Here is a 22,143-nt window from a genome sequence, read left to right as displayed (position 1 = left end):
AATTAGAAGAAGGAATTCTGTGGGTGAGAGTGTTCCACAGGATTTAGTCTCTCTTCTGAAATTCCTTCAGCTACCAAGTATCAAGTAGAACTTTTTTTTTTTCTTCCAGAACAAACAAATTCAGTGTTCTGAGTTGATGAGAGGTAGGCAAATGGCTTCCATATTCCTTTGCTAGATCTCCTAAAGCATCCTGCTGTCCAAAACAGATATTTGGTGCAGATGTCTTATGGTCAGAATTAAGGCAGTGCCAAATTCGCAGTCACCCTCAGTGGTAATTATACGTGATTGTGTGTCATTGGGTAATTTGTGGTTTTCCCAATGTGCTGGCTGTTCAGCTTGTATATAAACATGTTGTGATTATTTGTTTAGTTGCTTAGGTACGAGCTCAAACACCATAGTGGTTATGTTGAGTTTTGTGATTTCAGTTTAGGAAGTCTGGGCTTTGTTCAGTAATGTACAACCATTCCTTTAAAAAAGGTGTCCTTTCCTATGTTATCAGTTTTGTGTGTGTGTGCATTAAGTCTTGGATCACCAAGTCAGTCTGAAAGAATTGACATTGTATTGGCTTTGTGTGGCAAGGTTTTGGTAGTGTGTGTGGGGGGGGTTAGAGGGGTGGCTTCTGTAAGAAGCTGCTGGAAGCTTCCCTTGTGTTCGAGAGAGAGCCCATACCAGCCGGCTCTCGGACGGACCCGCCACTGGCTGAGGCTGAGCCAATCAGTGATAGTGGTAACGCCTCTGGGATAACATTTTTAAGAAGGAAAAAAAGTTGGGACAGATGGAAATGGCAGGCTGAGAGACGAGTGAGAACATGTAGGGGAAACAACCCTGCAGACACCAAGGTCAGTGAAGAAGGAGGGGCAGGAGATGCTCCAGGCGCCGGAGCAGAGATTCCCCTGCGGCCCGTGGGGAAGACCATGGTGAGTCAGGCTGTCCCCCTGCAGCCCATGGAGGTCCATGGTGGAGCAGGTATCCACCTGCAGCCCGTGGAGGACCCCACGCTGGAGCAGGTGGGTTCCCGAAGGAGGCTGTGACCCCATGAGAACCCCACGCTGGAGCAGGCTCCTGGCAGGACCTGCAGATCTGTGGAGAGAGGAGCCCACGGAGCAGGATTTCTGGCAGGACTTGTGACCCCGTGGGGGACCCACGCTGGAGCAATGTGGTCCTGAAGGACTGCAACCCATGGAAGGGACCCATGCTGGAGCAATGTGTTCCTGAAGGACTACATGCCATGGAAAGGACCCATGCTGGAGCAGTTCGTGAAGAACTGCAGCCCGTGGGAAGGACCCACGTTGGAGAAGTTCGTGGAGGACGGTGTCCCATGGGAGGGACCCCACGCTGGAGCAGGGGAAGAGTGTGATGAGTCCTGCCCCTGAGGAGGATGAAGCGACAGAAAGTAACGTGTGATGAACTGACCGTAAACCCCATTCCCTGTCCCCCTGTGCTGCTGGGGGTGTTGGTAGAGAATTCGGGAGTGAAGTTGTGCCTGGGAAGAAGGGAGGGGTGGAGGGAAGGTGTTCTGAGATTTCATTTTATTTCTCATTACCCTACTCTGGTTGATTTGTAATAAATTGAGTTAATTTTCCCCAAGCCGAGTCTGTTTTGCCCATGACAGTAATTGGTGAGTGATCTCTCCTGTCCTTATCTTGACCCACAAGCTCTTTGTTATATTTTCTCTCCCCTGTCCAGCTGAGGATGGGGGAGTGATAGAATGGCTTTGGTGGGCACCTGGTGCTCAGCCAGGGTCAACCCACCACAGACATTTACATTGTACTTTTGAGACAAGAGAATTTAGTTGCTGCCTAAGACAGACATGCTGTCATGCTGTATCTGTGTCAGATTTTTCATGTCTTGCATAATCACCTCTAGAGGACCAGGAACAGCTTTGGAGTAATGAGCCATGGGGAGACCTCCACAACAAACTAGTCCCAAATATTCCAATATCAGTGCCTAAAAATGGATTCATAGTTCAGCATCAGAATGGACATATTCTGTTAGAGTATTTCATGTGTCAGTCTTTGCCTAAAGAACTGATTAAGTTAAAAAAAAAAAGTTTTTTCTGCTTTACTTGGCATGCTTGCAGGATCTAGTTTCTGAGTAAATATTCTGTATTTAGAATGATACATTTGTAACTATGCTTGATTTGAGGAATGTCTGACTTGTGTGTTTGGCTTCTGCATGCAGTTATTAAGACTTTGGGCAATTTTGGATGTGTATAAAAGTGCAGTTAGACCTATGAGTTGACTGACTACATGGTACCATTAAAGATGCGCAAAAGAACAAAGTCATGCCTTCACTGCTTTTCTCAAACACCAGAAACTATTTTGAGTATTGGCACATTGGTCTTTTTATTTTTACAGTGTCTACTATTGTCTGTTAACGTGACTGTATGCTTTTTTGATAATTTATATTAGTTTAATGCTACAAAGCTTTTCAGCATTGTTTCAATGAAAGCTCTTACACAAGATGAACTTGTACAGTGTGGTACTGTAAAACTGTTAAACCCTTTAATTTCCTTCAGAAATTCTGCCATGAACTCATGCTTCACAGTTAGCATCTTGAAAGTTCTAAGAACAATTCTCCATCATGGTCTGTAATAGTTTTTACATTATTAATAGTTCTGTAGTTTAGCATTGCACAGGTATTGCTGTCTTAGCTGCACTGAGTCTCAGACCTGCCTCTCTGCATTTGTTCTAGAGAGCCAGATCCAAACTGATGACTGCAACTTGATTTAGACTATACAGTTTTTGAGGTTCTTAGTGTATCATTAATTTAACCTTCTCTGATGCCTTGTGAGAGAACTTGCCAGTCTTTCCCAAAGTCCTTTTTGGTAGTAGTTCCTAGCTGGCAAGTAAACTTAAAGCACTTCTGGTAATGTCTTCTTACTTTTGTCTATTCTGAATGCTTTGAAGGGCTGTGTTTACCTGCACCGATGAAACTGTCTTGCATGGATTGCACTTTGAGGTAGCAGAATGAGGATAAAAGAAAATGAACTTGGTGAAGGCTATTACAGCTTTTTTGGCAAGTGGGTCACACAAGCTGGTGGCACAACAGCATGTGAAAGACAGTAGATGCTGAGTTTTTTGGTACAAGTTGGTGAGCATTCAAATGGTGAGAATCAGTCCTATCACCATTTAGACCTAGAACAATGGGCTTGTAAGCTCCATGGGAAGAGTACTGAATAACCTTCATACGACTGAGAGAAGATCAGATCAAGTGGATGGGGGAAGCGATACCAGTCCAGAGTTGGATGGTTATTGCCATTCCAGATGCCTTCTGTATCAGTACTTGATTAGTTTAATGTTGGCAAACTGACTGTAGCTGTAGGTTTACATGAAGTACTAGCATCATTGCTTACAACTGGAAGTATTCCTGATGTCCCTAAGATAAGAGCTGACGTAGAGAGACATGGTTGCTGTCTTACACTGGGAATGTCGGTGTCGTTCATCTTGCCGCTGTTTGTCCCTGAGAAGAGATCGTTGTTACTGAAGATGTGAATGATCCTATTCATTCCTTTCTGGAGCCTTGCTTGACCTCAGGGGAAGCTGATGAACTCTGGCCTTGGTTGCGGGGTTGGCTGGGGAGATCTGCCCTCAGCATGGCTCTTGTGAAGTTCTCAGTTCTGTCCTGACAACTGGTAACTCTCCGCTTGATGCTGACTAGGCCATGCTCCCTTTCCAACCTCTGATCTAGGTGCCATTTCAAAGATCTGCTCTTTACTGAGCTCACACCACAGGGCAGCCAGAGCCTTGGCAGGATCTTGTGGCGTGCTGGCAAGGGCTTGGGCTTGGCATCTGCGTGTGCCGCTGGAGCGCGCCCTTGCTGCCTGCGGAGAAACAAGGCAAAATTCTCATCCGATCTAAACTGGATGTGCTGTCTTTGCTTAGCTGAAGTAATGTTGCTGTTCAGATCTTTATTTTATAGGGAAAGAAAGCCTTTCCAAAGGATTTACTGCTCTAGAATTGAAAAAATATAATCCTTCAACTGACAGGGAATAATGGAGCTAGTGGTTTTACTGTATGTATAAAACCCATTCTATTATATGCTTTAGAACAATGGTTGGCAGGGGATAGATTTGAAGCATAACAATTTGGAGGTAGCTTTATTACAGACATTTGCTTTAAAGAATACCCAGAGGAGGGTGATACCAGGTGGAGTGGTAGGAGTGGGAGTATCGCGGTATGAAATACGTGGAGGAATGGTGAGTCCTTATAATTGCCTTTTTGATGATACTGTAGTATTTTGGTAAATAACGTTCACAGACAAATGACTCAAAACCATACCAAAAACCCCTTGAGACAGTTTAATATTCTAGGAAAAGTTTTGTATGATCTCCTGGGTGACTTTGAAACAAATTAAAACCTACACTTAGCAAAAGGCACTCATAAATAGAGCCCCCCAAGCAAACGTGTGTGTGATTATAGTAGACTTCAGCGATGGCTGTTGTTGAAACTCCAGTGAAATAAAACTTTGGACCATTTAAAAAAGAAAAATGTCTAGATTATATGAAAGATAAGTATGTATTAACTTTTATAGAGCTTGGAAAGGGCTGTATGGTCTGCTGAGGCAGCACTTCCATGTAAGCTACAGCTGTGTTTAAATTGGTACCACTGCAGTTTCATGTTTTCCTTTCACCCTGACTGCATAATTGTACCCCATTTTGCATGCCAGTACTCAGCTGATCTCTTCATGAGTGGTTTGGGGCACTAAACTAGCGGAAATCTATTCACTTTTTTTCTTTTTGTGTGTGTGTGCCTTTATTTATTTATTTTTGGCTTAGCACCCTGACCCAGCTTGCTGAGCTAGATGAATGCCATTACTGGCACAAGGACAGGGCAGGAATGCCTGCCCAGGACAGGGGAAGAATGAACTGCACGAGTGCCAAGACAGATCAAGGTAAACTGTCAGGAAATCACAGCTGTAGGAAAACAGCTGGTTAGAATCACATTTGATACCAATTAGGAAGGCAATTGTTGAAGGGGCAGAAGGAGGCTTGTGGTACAGCTAGTGTGATTGGGAAATGCTCAAGTATGTGCTGCTGTCACACACCCCAGTCAACTTCAATTTGGTGTCCTGCCATTTCTCAATATACAAAGACATGGGAAAGACCACAAATAAAGTTGGTTCTGCTTCAATTCTTTCTGGCAACTGCTGCTAGATATGCTGCATTTGGGCATTGGGCTCACACCAGGCTTTTCCAGCTAGAGGGTACATGTTCTTTCAGGCAAGAGATGTGGCACCTCTTTTTTTTTTTTTTTTTTTTTTTTAAATGCATTGGTCAGTGAAGCTAGTATGTATATTCTGTTCAGAGAGGCCTCTCCTTCATGTTTACCTATACAACTGTTTCTGAAAAAAATACATAATTTTTTTGGTGCAGCCACACTTGTTTTGGGGATTGTTCTTCCCTTCTGATTACTAAGAACAATTAAATGATTGGTCAAAATCAAATGTGAAAGAAACACAACACAGAATGCTTTATGTGCCTATAAATGTTTAAGACACCTAGAAGTTGGTAATACTGGAATGATTTTAGAGTTACTAGATTTGGAATCATGGATTTCAGTGCTGTGTATATCATTCTCAATTATTCCTTTTTGTTTCTTTTTTACTACCAGATTTTTATTAATCTAAAACAGTTTCAAGCTCTTCACTTGAAGTTGTCTTTTGATAACTTTGCGTTTTCATCATAGTTTCCAATTGTTTTCATCCTAGAAATTGGTCCGGTGACGATAACCACAGATCCCAAGAAATTTCAATTTGAACTCAGGGAACTTTATGTTCAGGTGAGTAACTTGTGTGTTCTTTATGTGGTTCTAGCAAAGGCCCTGTTCCCTCCCTCTAATCTCTCCTCTCGTGTTGATGTTTCTGCTGCAATGCTTCATCAGGATGTAGGCCACTGGCCTCTGTCACTTTACCTGCACAAACTGTCATCTTCTTGTTCCCTGGTCATCTTAGTTTATGATTATAATTAATTAGTTTGTCTTAGTTTACGTCATTGTGTGGGGACTCAGTTCAATAATACAAGAAAGAACAGTTAGATAATGCTAACATTTATTTTGCATTTTAACTAGTCCTGCCACTCGTTCACAGATGCTTTTATGAATGGTTTTACTGTGTTCTGGAACTTATTTCCCATGATAACCCCTCAGCTTTAACTAATTTAGGTACAAAAGGACTGTAAGACCCATCAAGTATTACTTAGGTACAGCCTTCACTGCCATGTGTTACTTCGCACCTACTGATTCAAAGGCATCAGGCTGGCTTGGCTACTCTTGTCTTACGCAGACACCGTTGAATTGTTTCTGTAGCTGTGCTTAGGAGACAAGTAGCAGTTTTTAAACTAGCACACCAATACATCTCCCTTGGTGAAGTTTCCCTGGGTGAGAGTGAACCACAAATGACATCTGGATCACGTGTTGGAAAGAAAGGGAAGTATTGGAATGGAGTTACCCTTACTGAAAGAAAATATGATCCTATTGTCTTGTCATTTAATCAAGCAAAATGCTTCTAACCTGCGGAGAACCTTGTTGGAGTCAGTAGTGCCAGACAGACTCTTCCTTAGAAACTGGCACATGCTGTAATGCCTGTAAAAAAAGATTGTTTGAAAGCCAATAGTGCTCTTTTGGGAAGAATAAGTAGTTTAAATGTTGGCAGAAAGCTTGAAATTCAGAGAAGACAATAGTAAACTTTCAAGGAGGCAGAAAATGCCAGCTGTTATGCTTTTCTCCAGGACATCCTTCATGGGGAAACGTAAACTTTAAAAATCCTTACAGTCTTCACCTTTTGTTTTCTAAATAGCTATACTGGAAAATAATTGCAGCTATTTCTAAAAAGTATATGATTTAAAGGAAGCTTTTGGGAATTTAAAACTCTTCATTTTTAAGTTGTTTAAAAGTTACTAATGAATTTACGATTTCATTTTTTAATCCTGATTTTTATTGCATATTTCATAATTACTTTCAAGATATGCTCATTCAGCTAAATTAAGACTTTCACTGACTTGTGTTCATTCATTATATTGGTGAAAGGCCAAAATATAAACTAAAAAAGTGATTAGAACAGGACTGATAGGTCATCTTGCAGTAGTTCTCAGAAAATGTAAACTTTTCCTGCATGTTTGGTATTAGTTTTTTTCCTAGAAAGGCAGTTAAGATGGAGGAATAAATATTGTGGAGGTAGGGGAAATTTTAAGATAGGTTTATTTTGATAAATGGTGTAGAGCAAATATTCTCATTAATAAAAAAAGCTAAAATTAAGGTGAGGATAAATTATTTTAAGGAGTCTTATGTATAAAACAGATCAAAATATGCTGTCCAGAAATACTGCAAAATTTGTCCTCCCTGGACATCAGGGTAAGCCCATCCCTTGTTTTCCAACAAAATTCATCTGGTCACAGAACAACTGGAGGGTCTGTACATGACATTAGAAATAAGCTTTTGGCTGGCATTTGACATCAGGTAAAAATTAGTCTGTATACATTTCACTGAAGAAACTAGGCCCTGTTTCTTTTTACATTCAAAGTGATAAAAGAAGTATTCCTTTGAAACCTCATAAGTTGATCCTATTTTTGCCTGTTTCATCTGTAATTAACTGTGAATCATTCTTATGGACAGCATGACAATAACTTGTACTTGGCAGCAGTGGCTTCTTAGTGTCTTCTTTTTTCCTGAGTTAAGCAGATTTTTTTTTGTGTATTCTTGTATTAAATACTGTTTTCACAATGGATAATTATTTGCATAAGCAATATACTTAAATCTTGTCTATATAAAAAAATTCTAAAGTTATATTCACATAGTTTGAGTGTTACATGATCCTATGATACAGGTGCCAATACACTTGCATCAACAGTTATGAAAAGGCCTTACCTGAGTATTTCTCAGTGTAAAAAGTAACAACGAAAGTAGTATTCTGTAAGAGTTGTTGATAACACTTTTTAAATCTCATACTAAATTATCCATTTGTAAGTGGATACAATGGCATTTAAGGAAATAGTTATCTAGATATTAAATTTAGACATAAGAAACGTCAATAGTACAGATGAGCTGAGCTAAGAACCTACATTTCTGAATGCCTCTCCAAACCAAACGGAAGGTGAGACTTGCTGAGCTTTACTCACATCTGTCTTTCCAGAAAACTTCACGAAGTGATTGTAACCATATTTAATTGCAATTTGGAGAGAAAGGCAGGAAACACTTAAGGGAATTTTTTTTTTTTTTTTTTTTAAATAAAGCTAATACATTTCTGTTTCATAGTTTTACCTAGCTGCCTTTTGAGAATACCTCTCTTCTATGTTATGAGAATAAAAAAGTTCATGCTTATTCTCAGAATAACCATTTAGCTCAGCAGTGCTTTTCCTATTATATGTAGAAAGTAGATGCTGCCAGCAGTACTTTTCCTGTTATATGTAGAAAATAGATGCTGCCGTATAAAATACTACAGGAGACAATAATCAAGTAGACTTGAAGTGGGAATACAGATTTTCTTGTTCCAGGTAGGTATCTAAAAATTAGCTATTATCTTGATTTGGCCTACAAATTAAAGCTTTACTTGGAAGTCTTTTGCTGAATATGATACTCACTTTGCAGGAGCAGGAAAGAAATAACTTGGATATACTGATCTGTCCCATAGGATTGTATAAGCATTGCCAAGATAAAGTTCTGACGTGTGTCAAAAATGTTTTTGGAGAATTATCTCTTGAATTTCAGGCTGTCTGGAGTCTGCCACTTACTTTTCCCATAGAAGTTAGATTACATTTAGAAAGGACTGACTTATAAAAAAAGAAAAATGGCAATGTACCTATTCTTTAATATAGCTGAGAAGTTTATTGATATTCTTGCTTTGAAATGGGATTAAAGATACTGATAGATTAAAAATTGTTACTGACATGAACATTTCATTGGGGACAGCTGAACTTCTTAAAGACTGGGGGACTGTGGGACGCAAAGTTTTTTCTGGTTTATGTGTCTGTGTGAATGTTTAACCTCAAAACATAATTTTTGATGGCATCTCAAGGATTAAAAATAGACTCAACAATTGTGTTATCTTTTTCCTTCTTCCTTGCCAGCATGTGGAGATTTGTATATAAGTATGTGTGAAGGCTTGTTGATTGTAGAAATAAAACAAATAACTCCTATATTTAATCTTGAAAGTGCAGAGATCTGTTGCTGTTTACAGGGGCAGGCTTTACAGTTCGTATTCAGCTCTTTGGAAACTTCTGCCTTCAATATGCCAAATTAGTTTTTATGTAAGTTAAAGTGAACTTTTATTTAAACAGTGTTTTCCTCTAATTCTTAATTTAGGAAGAGAAACTGAGCCTTTCATATAAAGTTAAATAAAGTCATACTTGGAAGCATTTTGATGGAAGAGATGGACTGAAAAATCTCCAGTTACGCAGCTGTCTACTTAGTGATACAGGTCACTGGGAGCACATCACCTGTAGCCCCTCTGCTGAGCTCCCTGCACTGGCTGCTCTGCGGTGTGAAGTCTAGGTCAAGTTCTAGCTGTTGTGGTATCTGAAGGTCCTCCTGGAGCTCAGCACTGCTTGGCTGAGATCATTTCCCATCTGTGTCTATGACCGTGACCTCCCATGACTGCTGCATACTACCGGAGCAATTAAATTGTCAGCCAGTAAGGCAGCGTGTGAGTATAGGAAAAGGAGCTGTCGCAAGAGCTGGAGCTAAACAAAACATGGTGTTCCCAGAGAAAAGATAAGAGTGACCATGACACCAACCATTTTCGGAGCTAACTACAACCCTCCCTTTGACTTTATTTTCCCTAAGGAGTCGTTGCAGTTGCTGCTTGGGAGTGCGAGTCTGTGACGGCACTCTGCAGAAACCATACAATGCTTAGGATAAAAAAAGTTAATAAATTATTAGAATCTGAGAAAGCATCTGTCCTGAATATTGCAAAAGTAACTTATTTGGCATGTTCCTTCTCAGAAAAATGTTTTGTTTTTCTTATTGTGAGCAGGGTGGTGGAGACTGTCCAGAGATGAGCATCGGGGCAATAAAGATTGCTCTAGAAATCTCTCTTCCTGGTTCATTCATCTATGTATTTACTGATGCACGGTCCAAAGATTATAGACTTACCCATGAAGTACTTCAACTCATTCAGCAGAAACAATCACAGGTACAGAGGGGATTTACATTGAGCTGGCTTATGTATGTAATGCCCTGTTTTCTCAATATTGGAGTGTAAAATTTTTCTATGTGAGGCTCGGTGAAATCTTTTTACAGAAGGGAACGTAATACTTCAATTCTAGGGAACTTTTTTTTTTTTAAATAGAGAGTTAACTGATCTGGTTAAGAAAAAACTTAAAGGAATATTCCTTTTAATGTTGTGAATTTAAATAGTGCAAGTGAACCTTCTGCCAGTTTATGTATTCTTGGTCAGCTTACTACTTACATGGATGTTTTTATATTGTTCTGAAACAAGTATTCTGTGAAGTGCTGATAGATGAGTATCATTTCTAAAGTAATTCTTGGTTGTTCCTTTTCTTCTCCATTGCTTTTTCCATCAGTAGTGAGTGCAATATGGCTGTCCTTCATGCAAAGTAATATGAACCCAAGCCAAGTGATACAGTTCTTTTGTCGTCATGCCTTAACGCTGTCTTTGCAATGTTTTCCTAAATTTTGCACCGTGTGCCAATTGATTATTATGGTTTTTTTAAATACAGGTAGTATTTGTGCTGACTGGAGACTGTGATGACAGGGATCATATTGGTTACAAGGTCTATGAAGAAATTGCCTCAACGAGTTCTGGTCAAGTTTTTCACTTGGACAAAAAACAAGTTAATGAGGTAACTTTGCTTGAACTCTGCAATATATATAGAAAACAAGGCAGAGGCTTATACTCTAAATCTTTAAATGACCTGATTGTGGGTTGGGGAGCATAAGGGGAAATTCTAAATGTTGTACTATTGATATGTGGACTCCGTTCCACCTTTCCTTCTTTTTCCATCTGCTATATCAGGATGCAATTCTGCAACTTTTATTTACATTGGGGAAGTGTGAACTGCCATATCTGAACAGAACCTTGCCAACTTCCCTCCACCTGTGCCAGAAGGCTTCTAGGAGGAGAGCCTTTAAAATAAAGAGCAGTTTGGTGGTCTGAGTAGCCCAGTGACTTTACTGCTCTGAATGAGAGTGCAGTATTATCTTTAAATAAGCATTTTGTTAGCAAGCAAGGAATTGCTAGTAAGCCTGGACAAAAATGTTCTTCACCTTATGGACAGATGGGTGTGAGCTAGCAGTTTTCCATTGTTCACAAAGTAACTGTGGCAACTTTTTAATTGAGGTTACTGTTTCAATACTTTTGACAGTTCTGCTGACCTGCTGTTAACTGTGATTGCTGACTCACAGCCTTGAAGGACTATTTTCTTTGAAAACTCTAGTGAGTCTTAGGCAGAAATGAAATTTCCATAGTGTATGACAAAATAATTTGGAGAGATGAAATCACTTGTTAGGTATCTGGAGAGCTGGAATTGTTTATAAATGTTGTAAATGTTTTCTTTTGACTTCCTGGTATAGGCAAAAACTAGATGAGTGTTTTTTTAATAAAAAAACTACTTCAGTTTGTTCCTTCTTCTTTATTTCCTAGAATGGACAATGAGAAATGTTGGAAATAAATCGCAGTTTTCTACTGTTGTTGCCTAGAAAAATTGAAGTTCTTATTGGGGATGTTAGGTTAAAAGTCACAGGAAAAGAAATTAGCTGTTGGGACTGTGCAGTTCCTGACCTGTGTTTTGCTATGAATTGCCTATGAAGGGTAAAACTTCTCTCTGTGAGACTCCATGAAAACCCTTTATACAGAAGGGATCATGATGCTGCCAGTGCGAAATGCTTTTTGCCAGGACTGAAGATTTAGGATTAAGTTTTTGTTTGATTGTTTTGGTTTTGTTTTCTTCTGCTTTTGGGAGGTAGAAGTGAGGTGAAAAAGCCACTTAGAGCAGCTAGACAACACCATGTTCTTAAGTGGAGCTACATGTACTGTTTTGTTGACTGCCTGCCTCTGCTTTTTGAACTTCTTGGCACTTCTCTGTTTCTAAGAATACCAGCTTTTGCTTGAATCATTAGTCTATATGAATTTTGAGTAAGGTTTTAAGCTGGTGGTTTCAGTAGCCACTTTTACCTCCTTCCTGCTTCATCTCAGCATTTCCTTTGAGCGAATAATGGGCTCCTCATCTGTGGGCTAGACAGCCCATGGCTGCACAAGAGCCAAAGATTGATATCACTTGATATAACAAGGTGCTACTCATGCAGGGTCTTTTTTGAGGGGGAGGGAAGACTACACTGCTTTATATAATTGCATCTCCTTTCAGTGGCTATAGGCTGTAAGAGATCGCCTAGGTTAAAAAAACAAAACAAAAGCTCTGAATCATTTCCAGAAGTCTTTGACAATAACTGCTGAACAATTTGCATTAAAACCAAGTCCCAAAGACTCTAAAATAATTTTAGTGATCATTGACCTTACATAAAACTGCATCTGGGCTAAGAGACTGTGAAAATGAGTTTACCAAAACACTGTCATCCCAAATAAAACCTTCACTGCAGATTTCAGTTCTGGATCAGAAATCCTATTTTCAAGGAATGTATCTGCCAATGGGTGGATGCAAATGAACAGGAGATGTAGTAGTAATCTGCATCATCTGTTTATGGTATATCCTTCAGGCAAGATTCAACAGAAATAAAACTTGCCCTCCTTTTTATCTGAGTAGTCAATGATGTGTAAAGAATGAAGTTTATAAATGCTAAAACATATTCACTGTTTTGGGCCTAGAGACAGCTAATGCTAAATTGTAGATTAGGAAAGAGCTACAAATTCACTGACTGTGAATACTCTGCCAAACCAATGTCTTGTTTTGTTAAAACATTTTTGATTGTTCTACCCCCAAAAAACCCAAACAAAACTATTTTTAGTGTGTAAAGTTTCAAACCATTACTCTCATGCTTGCCCTTTGTGCATTAAGTGGAGAATGAAGCAATATTATAAGCTAGCTACAAGGAAACACAAGAAAACAATACTTGATACTTATCTAATTCTTGTGTTATTGAGAAGACTAAGAAAACATTGCTTTTTTTCACTTCTGAAAAATATGTTATGATCTCAAATACTACAATTAACTTGGTCAAAATTATTGTCAATTGACAAAGTGGTGTTGGGTTCAGTCCAGCGATGCGCTTTGTGAAATATATAAGTATCTCCGCTTATTGGCTGAATGAAGCTCCTCTAACAGTCTGACAGGAAGGTCATATTTTGACAAATTTGCAACAGTTTCTATGCATTAGATTAATAAGAATATTCTTAAAAGTCAAAAGCACAAGTTGTGTTTTTATTATCTAAAATTCTTCTAGATTTTTCCTTTATTTGGGATATTGGATGTACCATCATCTCCAGAGGTAACTCTGTATTGAAAAACCATGACAGGTTTCTAATAGTAAGAGGTGAAATATGTTTGTGTCATATTTGGTAAAATTTGATTAATTATCTGATTCCAGGTCTGTAAGAGAGAAAAAGTATTTTGTGATCAGAGTCCTTAAAAGGGAAAGGTTTACTGTTCAAATTTTGGTTTTGAAGTTCTACTTCTATTAACAATTTGTAAAGACTACCATTCTTAAATACGAATTAAGTGGTCTCCAGTTTGAATTTTTTTTCAAACTGCTCTCTAGTTTTGAGGTTTTTATCCTATTGAATCAGTTCTAAAATGTATGTCCATCCATTCAAAAGAATGGTAGCAGTCTCATTTTGCCTCCAATGTCTTGGAAAGGTAATTATGCTTGTTCTGTCAAAGCATTTAAGTCCTGATCTTGAAAGATGTTTCTTTAGGGTGTGATTTTTCTTGGCTGCAGTGAGGTTGCACGTCTGCTTTTGTAGGCTCAGGGCTTAATTTGCAATAATTGCTCGAAATTAAAATGCATTGAGAATACTCAGCAAACATGGGTTAAATTCTTCTGTTAAGAACAGATTCTGTATTTTCATAACCATATCCAATTTTATTTGTATCTTTCCAGAAGGTACTAATTTTGACTTGAACTGAAGTTATATTACACCACACTTACTTACTCCCCTCATAATGGAATACTTTAAGGAAATTCCTGTAAGTGATTCTGATGCCCGAAGGTTTGCACTGATGCCAGAACTGGTGTTAAGATGAACAGTGATGATCAGCAGAGTATGAATTTGGTACAGCTTAAAAACAGTGGAGATTAATTAGTCATCAGATCATGCCTCCAGATAATTTTGATTGTTTGTGGTAAAAATGAGTCATTACTGTGTCTGATGAATTGGACTGATCAGTATGGCTAAAGCTGGGAGTTCACAAGAACTGGGCTAGTGAGTGGTAGTTTTCCATTTCTTTTAGTATTGAAACATTTGATTTTTCTTATTTTAACCTTCCTGCAAGAAGGGAAAATTTACCCTGGGCTGCTTAGAAATACAGCTTGCTTGCTGATTTCTGAAATAAGTAGTAATTTCTGTACCATATATGGAACATTGATGGGAGGAGAACTGAGAATGACTGTGAAGGAGATTGGAGACATGGTGTTGACTTTGGTAGAAAAAGGGGGTGTTGTTGAGTGACTGAAAGTTGGATGAGACTAGATGAGGGAAAAAAAAAAAGTCTGGAACTTGGGTGAGAAGCCTGTGAATAAAAGCCATGATGTGAATGAGAGAAGATTGGGAGGGGACTGAAGACAGGGATAGGACAAGACTAGTAATAGAACACGTTAAAAGGAATGGTGCAAAAGGGGCCATTCTTATGGGGAAGTTGCAGAAGGCTAATGTCTGTAAGATCATGTGGATCTGGAATGGAGTCCAGTACACTTCACACTCATGAATGCTTTGGTGTGAACAGAAGTCTCTCAAACTCACTAGAAAAGCATCTTCTTTCTCCTGGCTGTTAGTCGTCACGGAGGATGGCAACCTAGCACTTAGGCCTACAGGGCTAGGTTAGTGTTAAAGGTCTGTAGTATGTATGAACCAAGCATATGTTTGGATGATGGTACATGATGAAGCAATTTTAAATGTTGTTTCACTTTGTTAAAAATGTAAAAGGCCCCTCCACTGCTTTACAAGAATCATATGAAGGTGACAAAAGCTCAAAAATATATATTAGAATTAAGGTTTGCTGCATAACCCTTTTTTCTTGCTTTCTCTTCTCCTTCCGTCCTGTCGTGGTTTAAGACCAGCTGGCAACAAAGTACTATGAAGCTGCTCGCTCACTCCTCCCCTGGCCCTGGTGGGATGAGGAAGAGAAAATATAAATAAAAGCTCATGGGTTGAGACAATGACAGGGAGGCATCACTTGCCAATTATGGTCACAGGCAAAAACCAGACTCAACTTAGGGAAAAACCAAAACCAATTTAATTTACTACCAATAAAATCAAAACAAGGGTAATGATAAATAAAACCAAATCTTAAACCACTTTCTCCCCACCCCTCCCTCCTTCCCAGCTCAACTCCACTCCTGACTTCTCTGCCTTCTCCCCCCCAGCAGCACAGGGGGACAGGGGATGGGGGTTGGAGTTGGCTCGCCACACCTTTTCTCTGCTGGTCCCTCCTCATCAGGGGGAGGACTCCTCACTCTTCCCCTGCTCCAGTGTGGGGTCCCTCCCATGGCAGACAGTCCTCCATGAACTTCTCCAGCGTTGGTCCTTCCCACAGGCTGCAGTTCTTCATGAACTGCTCCAGCGTTGGTCCTTCCCACGGGCTGCGGTCCTTCAGGCACAGACTGCTCCAGCGCAGGCTTTCCCATGGTGTCATGGCCACCTTCATGGGCATCCCCCTGCTCTGGCGTGGGCTCCTCCACAGGCTGCAGGTGGGCATCTGCTCCCCTCCATGGGCTGGGGGGGGACGACAGCCTGCCGACTCACCACGGGCTGCAGGGGCATCAACACCCTCTGGCGTACCTCCTCCCCCTCCTTACTGACCTTGCTGTCCGTGTAGGGCTTTCTCTCACATTCCACTCTCCTTCCCCGCTGCAGGTTTCCCCTCTTAAATCTGTTCTCCCAGAGGCAAGATTGATGGGCTCAGCCTTGGCCAGAGGCGGGTCCAACTTGGAGCCAGGGAAGCTTCTAGCAGCTTCTCACAGGAGCCACCCCTGTAGCTCCTTCCCACTACCAAAACCCCACCACAGAAACCCAAACCATGTCCCAAACAGTCATTATCCATTTTCATAGAAGAAGAAGGAATGGTTTCATGGGAGAGGCAGCTGAATGCTGCCTTGGAGAGTATGCTTCTACTCTGAAGATATGTATTGTACAGTGAATGCCAAACAAGGAAGGAAAGAAAAATAGTTACAGCTGTCTTTTCTCTACTTTATATGGAACTTGGATTCTCTGGAAGAAATAGACTGTGATTGTGTACATAAGCACTATCATAAAGCAACTGCAAAAGGATGTTTTAAACAAAGTTGAAAGCAGGCAGGCTTAATTCTTGTTTCCTAACTTTGAAGAGCTTGAGATTCAACACTAATAAACTTTTCAGTTGTGTGTTTTTTATACATGTAATTATATACATAATTTATGATTTATTTTCATGGCATAATTTTCACATGCACTGTCTCAGTCATATTTTTAGATGTGCATTTAAAAGCATTCTTAGAATATTTTTCTCTTTGGGTGGAAGTATGAACCCATATATACTTAAGCAATGAAACAGTTAACTTCAAATCCTGTTGGTTTGACTGTTTGAGAAATATTCTTGAGACCCAGAGTAAACAAATGGGAATAGAGACCATGCTCCATAGATTTTTCCAGGTTTCAGTATGCATTCCAAGAAATGACCTGACAGCAGGGCAGGTTGCAAGAGCAAATTCTCTGGTGAAGTGTTATAAATTATTTCTGTATTTGCCCTTCCCCCTCTAATAATATTCATCAAGTCACATTTTGGCAGAACAACAGAAGCTGCTGTTGTTTTGTGGGCTTTCTGTAAGGGTCCCAAAGGAGGGGGAAAAAAAAAATATATCTACTTCCAAACCAGTGTTACAGCAGTATTGCAAACCTCTTTGGAATGACAGGGTTGGGAAATGGGTGTCCCAGAATTGCTTATTGAACTTTGGGGAAAAAATTAACTATACAAGCAAGTTACTGCTGGACTTAAGACAGCTGGGTCATTCTGTTGCCTTCCATTTTCATTTTTTGAACATGAAAAACTCTTTCACTTCAGAAACAATTCCTTCACATCCCTGTACTCATGAACTACGACATATGAAAAAGAACATATAAAACCTGAGCACCCCAAGGAAGTAACCAATGGCAAGATGATAATTTGGCTCTAGGTGCATTTTATAATCAGTGTGATTGCTGTTAGGCATTGCTCTATATCTTTTGGTAAGAGGTGCTGGAATAGTGTCATTGCCAGTACTCTGATTTTAAGATGTGCTTTTTGTGTTGCAGTTGCTGTCAAATGTCAACAAAGTGCTTTGGGATCACTGCGATCATGCATGCTTTCAATTAGTAATTTTAGGATTTAAGTTTGTTATAATTATTTCTCATTCAATGCAGGAATGGCTTAGAGCAATCATGAACCACTATCTTGTGTTGGTTTATAATGTGGAGAGATAGTTTGTAAGCTTTAGTAGTGCTTGTAAATTGACTTAGATAGAATTGTGTGTTCTTTCCATCTGTGTTTTCTGTTCTAGCTTGTTTTCACTGTGAAATAATGGTTTCAATAGAAAACTGAACTAATTGTAGAGAATCTTTTCTCATGAGGCTAGAGGATGAGAGTGAGCTAAGCTACTGAAGGCTTGGACCTTCTAACTCTTTCCAACCATGAGCAGTAAACACAGAACTGGTCCAGGACTGCTGGATGGGTGGGTTGCCATGTCCACCCTGCCGGCTGCTGTGCTTACTGCTCAGGAAGAGGCATGCCAGGTTGGTCATGAGTTGGGCATGAGGTAGTGATGACTAGAAGACCCCAAAAATGTGTTATGGGGGCTAAAACTGTTACCTAATTTTGTTGTTTAAAAAAAAAAAAAAGTAATTTGGGAATAACAATTTTTTCCCTATTGTATCCATGTTAAAATGTCATTTTACCAAATTTTCAGGTAGGTATTATTAACCCTTCTGAGCTTAAGAAAGAATTTTGTGTATCAATACCAATGTGATTCCAATTCTTATATATATTGGCAAAGCTCCTGCAATGATGCTTTACCTTGTGACTTGATTTATTTTGCTTAAGTCTTTTGAAATGAGTTTAAGCTAGACTGGAAAATTCCTTTCTTCTGAAAATTTATACAGGTTCATTAAATTTTACAATTCATTTAAAAACTTACCTGTGGACTTAAGATCCTGGAATTAAATGGAAACTTTTCCATATACCTAGTACAAAAAAGCGTCATATTCTTCTCAATATAGGTGAGTAGAATAGATTGAAATTTCTTTTGGGAGCATTTTTGGACTCAAATGTATAATTTCTAAAGGTAAAACTTAAAATTAGCTGGATCTTTTTGAAGCCTTGTGATTCCTGTTCCAGGCTTGTCTAAAGTAAACAGAGTTGCTGAATAGCTGGTGTCACTAGCTGTTGCAGAAACAGTATTTCTCTCTTGGGTCACATTACTTCAGGGGTTTTGAGTAGTATAGTTAATTTTACTGTGATTTTTAGTATGTTCTTTTGAAAGTATGCTTAAGTACCTTGCTTATGCAGACCCGTGTGGAGAGGGCACGTGGCACTGTTGCTACATGGTCAATGCTGTTTCACTTCACATTGCGTTGAGAGCGTTCAACATGTCTCAGGTGAGGCATTACTAGTAGTGGAGGGATAATAATTTTTGAAATCATGCCCCTGCCATTTCAGATGCATTTTGAATGATGCCCTTCACTTTTGTAAACTTTTCACATTTGCACAAAGGTTGCTGGGCATTCATTCTCACACAGAAACCTATGGTATAACCCATTTTTTTAATGGACAAAGTAGGCAAGTTATGCCCAAGAAACCAAGGAAATGAGGCTCTTCAGGGCTAGTGTGTTGAATTGGGTCCTAGAGCTAAGGACTTACTCAAGCCCTCCATTGCTGATAGATGACATGTCCAGGTTAGTTTATTGTTGGTTTCCAAGTCTTGTGCACTGACCAGTTGAACTGGCATAATCAAAAGCTCCTTTAAAAGATGTTTCTGAATGCAGCCATGGTTAACTGTAATCTAAAATCATGGTTCAATATTACTGTAAATCATACTTAAAATGTTACACGAAACCAATATTGCTTCAGTGGGGTTAAAAAAAACACGCTGCAGCTCTGTGACATACAGAGCTGATGTAGTGTAATTTATTTTGACAGGGCAGGTGTGTTTTTGGGGGGTATGTTGGGTTTTTGGTTGTGGTAGGTTAGCCTTGGCTAACAGCTGAGCTCCCACTCAGCTGCTCGTTTGCTCCCTGCAGCCAGGCGGGGGGCGGGGGGGGGACGGGGACGGGGGACGGACGGGACAGGAGGAATGGAGTGAGAAAGCTTCTGGGTCGAGATAAAGACAGGGAAATCACTTACCAATCACTGTTGAGGGCAAAACAAACTCAACTTAAGGCAAATTAATTTGTTGCCAATTAAAATAAATATTTAATTACTCATTCAGGTAGTGGGAAACAAAGACAAGTATGAACACCTTTCCCCCAGCTTTCTCAAGCTCAACTTCGCTTCTGACTGCTCCTCCCTCCCCACAGTGCCACAGGGGGATATGGAGGTTGTGGTCAGTACATAGGGGTTTCTCTCTGCTGCTTCTTCCTCTCCTTCAGAGTGGTCTCTCCCATGGGCTGCGGTCCTGTCAGGAAAAATCCACTGTGGTGTGGGGAGGTTCCACATGCTGCAGGGAAATACCTGCTTCACCTGGTGTCCCCTCAGGCTGCAGGGAGATCTCTGCTCTGGCACCTGCAGCACTGCCTCCCTTCCTTCTCTCACCTGGGCACTGCAGGGCTGTTTCTCACACTTTTTTTCCTCACCCCTCACTGCCTAGGCAGCATTTTGCCCTTTCTTAAATGCATTTACACAGTGGTGCTGCCAGCGTGGCTGAGGGGCTCAGCTGTGGCTGTGGTGGGGCTGCTGCGGAACTGACTGGGACTGGCTATGTCCAGCGCAGGGCAGCCCCTGGTTTGGTTTTGGTCACAAAATTTCTCTTCTGAAGCATTGTTCCCCTCTATTCTGACCTGTATGCTGTGCCTAGTAGTAATTTGTATTGGGTGTTTTAGGGGAAGGGAAAAAAAAAAAAGTAGTCCATAGATGGTAATTACTCAGTATATCTGGGTGAGGGAGTTTTCCTTCTTGCTTCAGGTGATTAATAGTTAGTTGATGACCAGAAACATGCATAGATTTGTATCCTTAATTCCTTTTTAAAGGTGTATGTGTGGATGTTGTGTAGCCATGTATCCAGGTCTGTTTCTGTACTGCTTTAAATGTGATGGTGATCATGGCTTCAGTACTATCTTCTATTAAAATTGCATGTCTTCATAGTGTTAATATTTTTTCAAATATAATTGCCCTAATGTGGCAAATAAGCCTATTCACTTCAGAACTGGTAACTGCACTGGTAAGACAACATAGTTTTGGTCCTTGTTTTTCCAGGCTGTCTGTTTTGTCATATCACATGTAGTGATTCTTACATTGAACGGTAGAAGTTGAAGCTTACCTTAGCTTTGATGTTGCGGTTTTGTTTCCTGTGTGTTCCTGGCATGCTTTCTTCTTTTCTTTCTGTATTCCTGTGCTCTTGTGTGTTCCTGATACAAGTTGAAAACCTGTTTGTGCTGTCGCCAGAATGTCTTTTTTGAAATGGATGCATTGGGCGATTGTATTAGGCAAGTCCTTTACCACTGTGTTTGCTCAGGGTGATGCACTAGCTGCATATCATCAGACAATAGGATCATAGGTGAAAGTAGTGATCTTCTATTATAATAGAAGTTAACATGGAACCTCTACAAGACAGTAGAGACAGTATTTCAGCAGAAGACATTTCAACAGCAAATACAGTTGACAGTGTAACAACTGTTATTTTCTTTTCTAGGTGTTAAAATGGGTTGAAGAAGCAGTTCAAGCCTCCAAAGTGCATCTCTTGTCCACAGACCATTTGACTATGGCTGTAAATACTTGGCAGATCCCTTTTGATCCAAGTCTGAAAGAGGTTACAGTGTCCTTGAGTGGTCCTTCACCAGCAATTGAAATTCATGATCCATTAGGTGAAGTAGTTTATACCTTCTTTTGTGATAGCAAAAAAAAGTGAATAAAAAAGCCAAATCATCTCCAACTGTCTCCAGTAAGGAAGGCCATATTTGTGATTCATAAATGTCTTTCACATTTTGAAAACCAGTATCAGGATTTCAGGATATTTTTTTAATGTTATTTTACTTTCAAAATACAGGATTATTGGATATCTGCACTTCTGATATTTATTGTTCCTGATGTTCCATTTTTTTGACTCAGAAGAAACTGGAAGTCTCCCCTGTTCTGACCACTTCATCTTGCCTCCATCTACTTTCTTACTGTTTGTCCTTGCATTTCAAATTTCTGGATGCTGTTGTTTTTCATGTATTTATGTAGTCACTGAACCATCATTTAGGGGTTATACATGACAGTTGTTTTTTATGTGGTGGAAGGTAAACCAAGGTCTGGATTCTTTGAACTATGAAAAAATTCAGAATCAAACCCTGTCTCATGCCCATCTCTAGCTGAACAGTGTGTGATGGGGAATGCAATGACAGATTTAGATGCTAATTTGTAACTGAAGATATTTTGAACAAATCTACTGTTCATTATTATGTTGATGCCTGAAGAACCTAGAACAGCTCTCCAAAACCAAATTCAGATCATACTTTGTATTCTCTGAATTACTTTTGGCTAAGGATATAGCTTAGGTTTTAGTATCTTGGAAATATTTTATGCACAGGATGGGGTCCATGCAATATAACTTGGTCTCTTCTCCACTGATGCATTCTTCTTTGTTTACAGGAAAGAAATTTACTCAGACTGTTTCTCTTCAAACCATAACAACACACAGTCTTGGGCGCAACTGTCAGGCTTAGCTGAAGTTTTGACCTCATCTATAAGTTTTCCTTTCTCATAGGTCAGCTCCATGCACCTAAATCCACACAGTTTCACTGAAGTTAGTTGAGGCATGTCTAATAAGGTCTTAAAAAGTGACACTGGGACATCCCATTCTCAACTTCACCTTT

The 22,143-nt window shown here is 39.8% G+C and overlaps 1 protein-coding gene across 1 annotated transcript in view; it reads left to right on the top strand.

The window, feature by feature from the left end:
- The window catches only part of HMCN1 (hemicentin 1), a 203,760-nt gene that overhangs the window by 28,998 nt on the left and 152,619 nt on the right, over positions 1-22,143 (top strand). The window contains exons 2-5 of the mRNA XM_049809134.1: positions 5,710-5,780; positions 9,967-10,125; positions 10,673-10,795; positions 20,979-21,150. Coding sequence (XP_049665091.1) covers positions 5,710-5,780; positions 9,967-10,125; positions 10,673-10,795; positions 20,979-21,150 — 525 coding nt within the window. The remainder of the gene's footprint in view (positions 1-5,709; positions 5,781-9,966; positions 10,126-10,672; positions 10,796-20,978; positions 21,151-22,143) is intronic.

Source organism: Accipiter gentilis, chromosome 8, assembly GCF_929443795.1.
Source record: "Accipiter gentilis chromosome 8, bAccGen1.1, whole genome shotgun sequence".
Lineage (NCBI taxonomy): Eukaryota > Metazoa > Chordata > Aves > Accipitriformes > Accipitridae > Astur > Astur gentilis.
The sequence above is the reverse complement of the archived record's forward strand: the minus strand, read 5'-3'. Positions and strand labels throughout refer to the sequence as shown.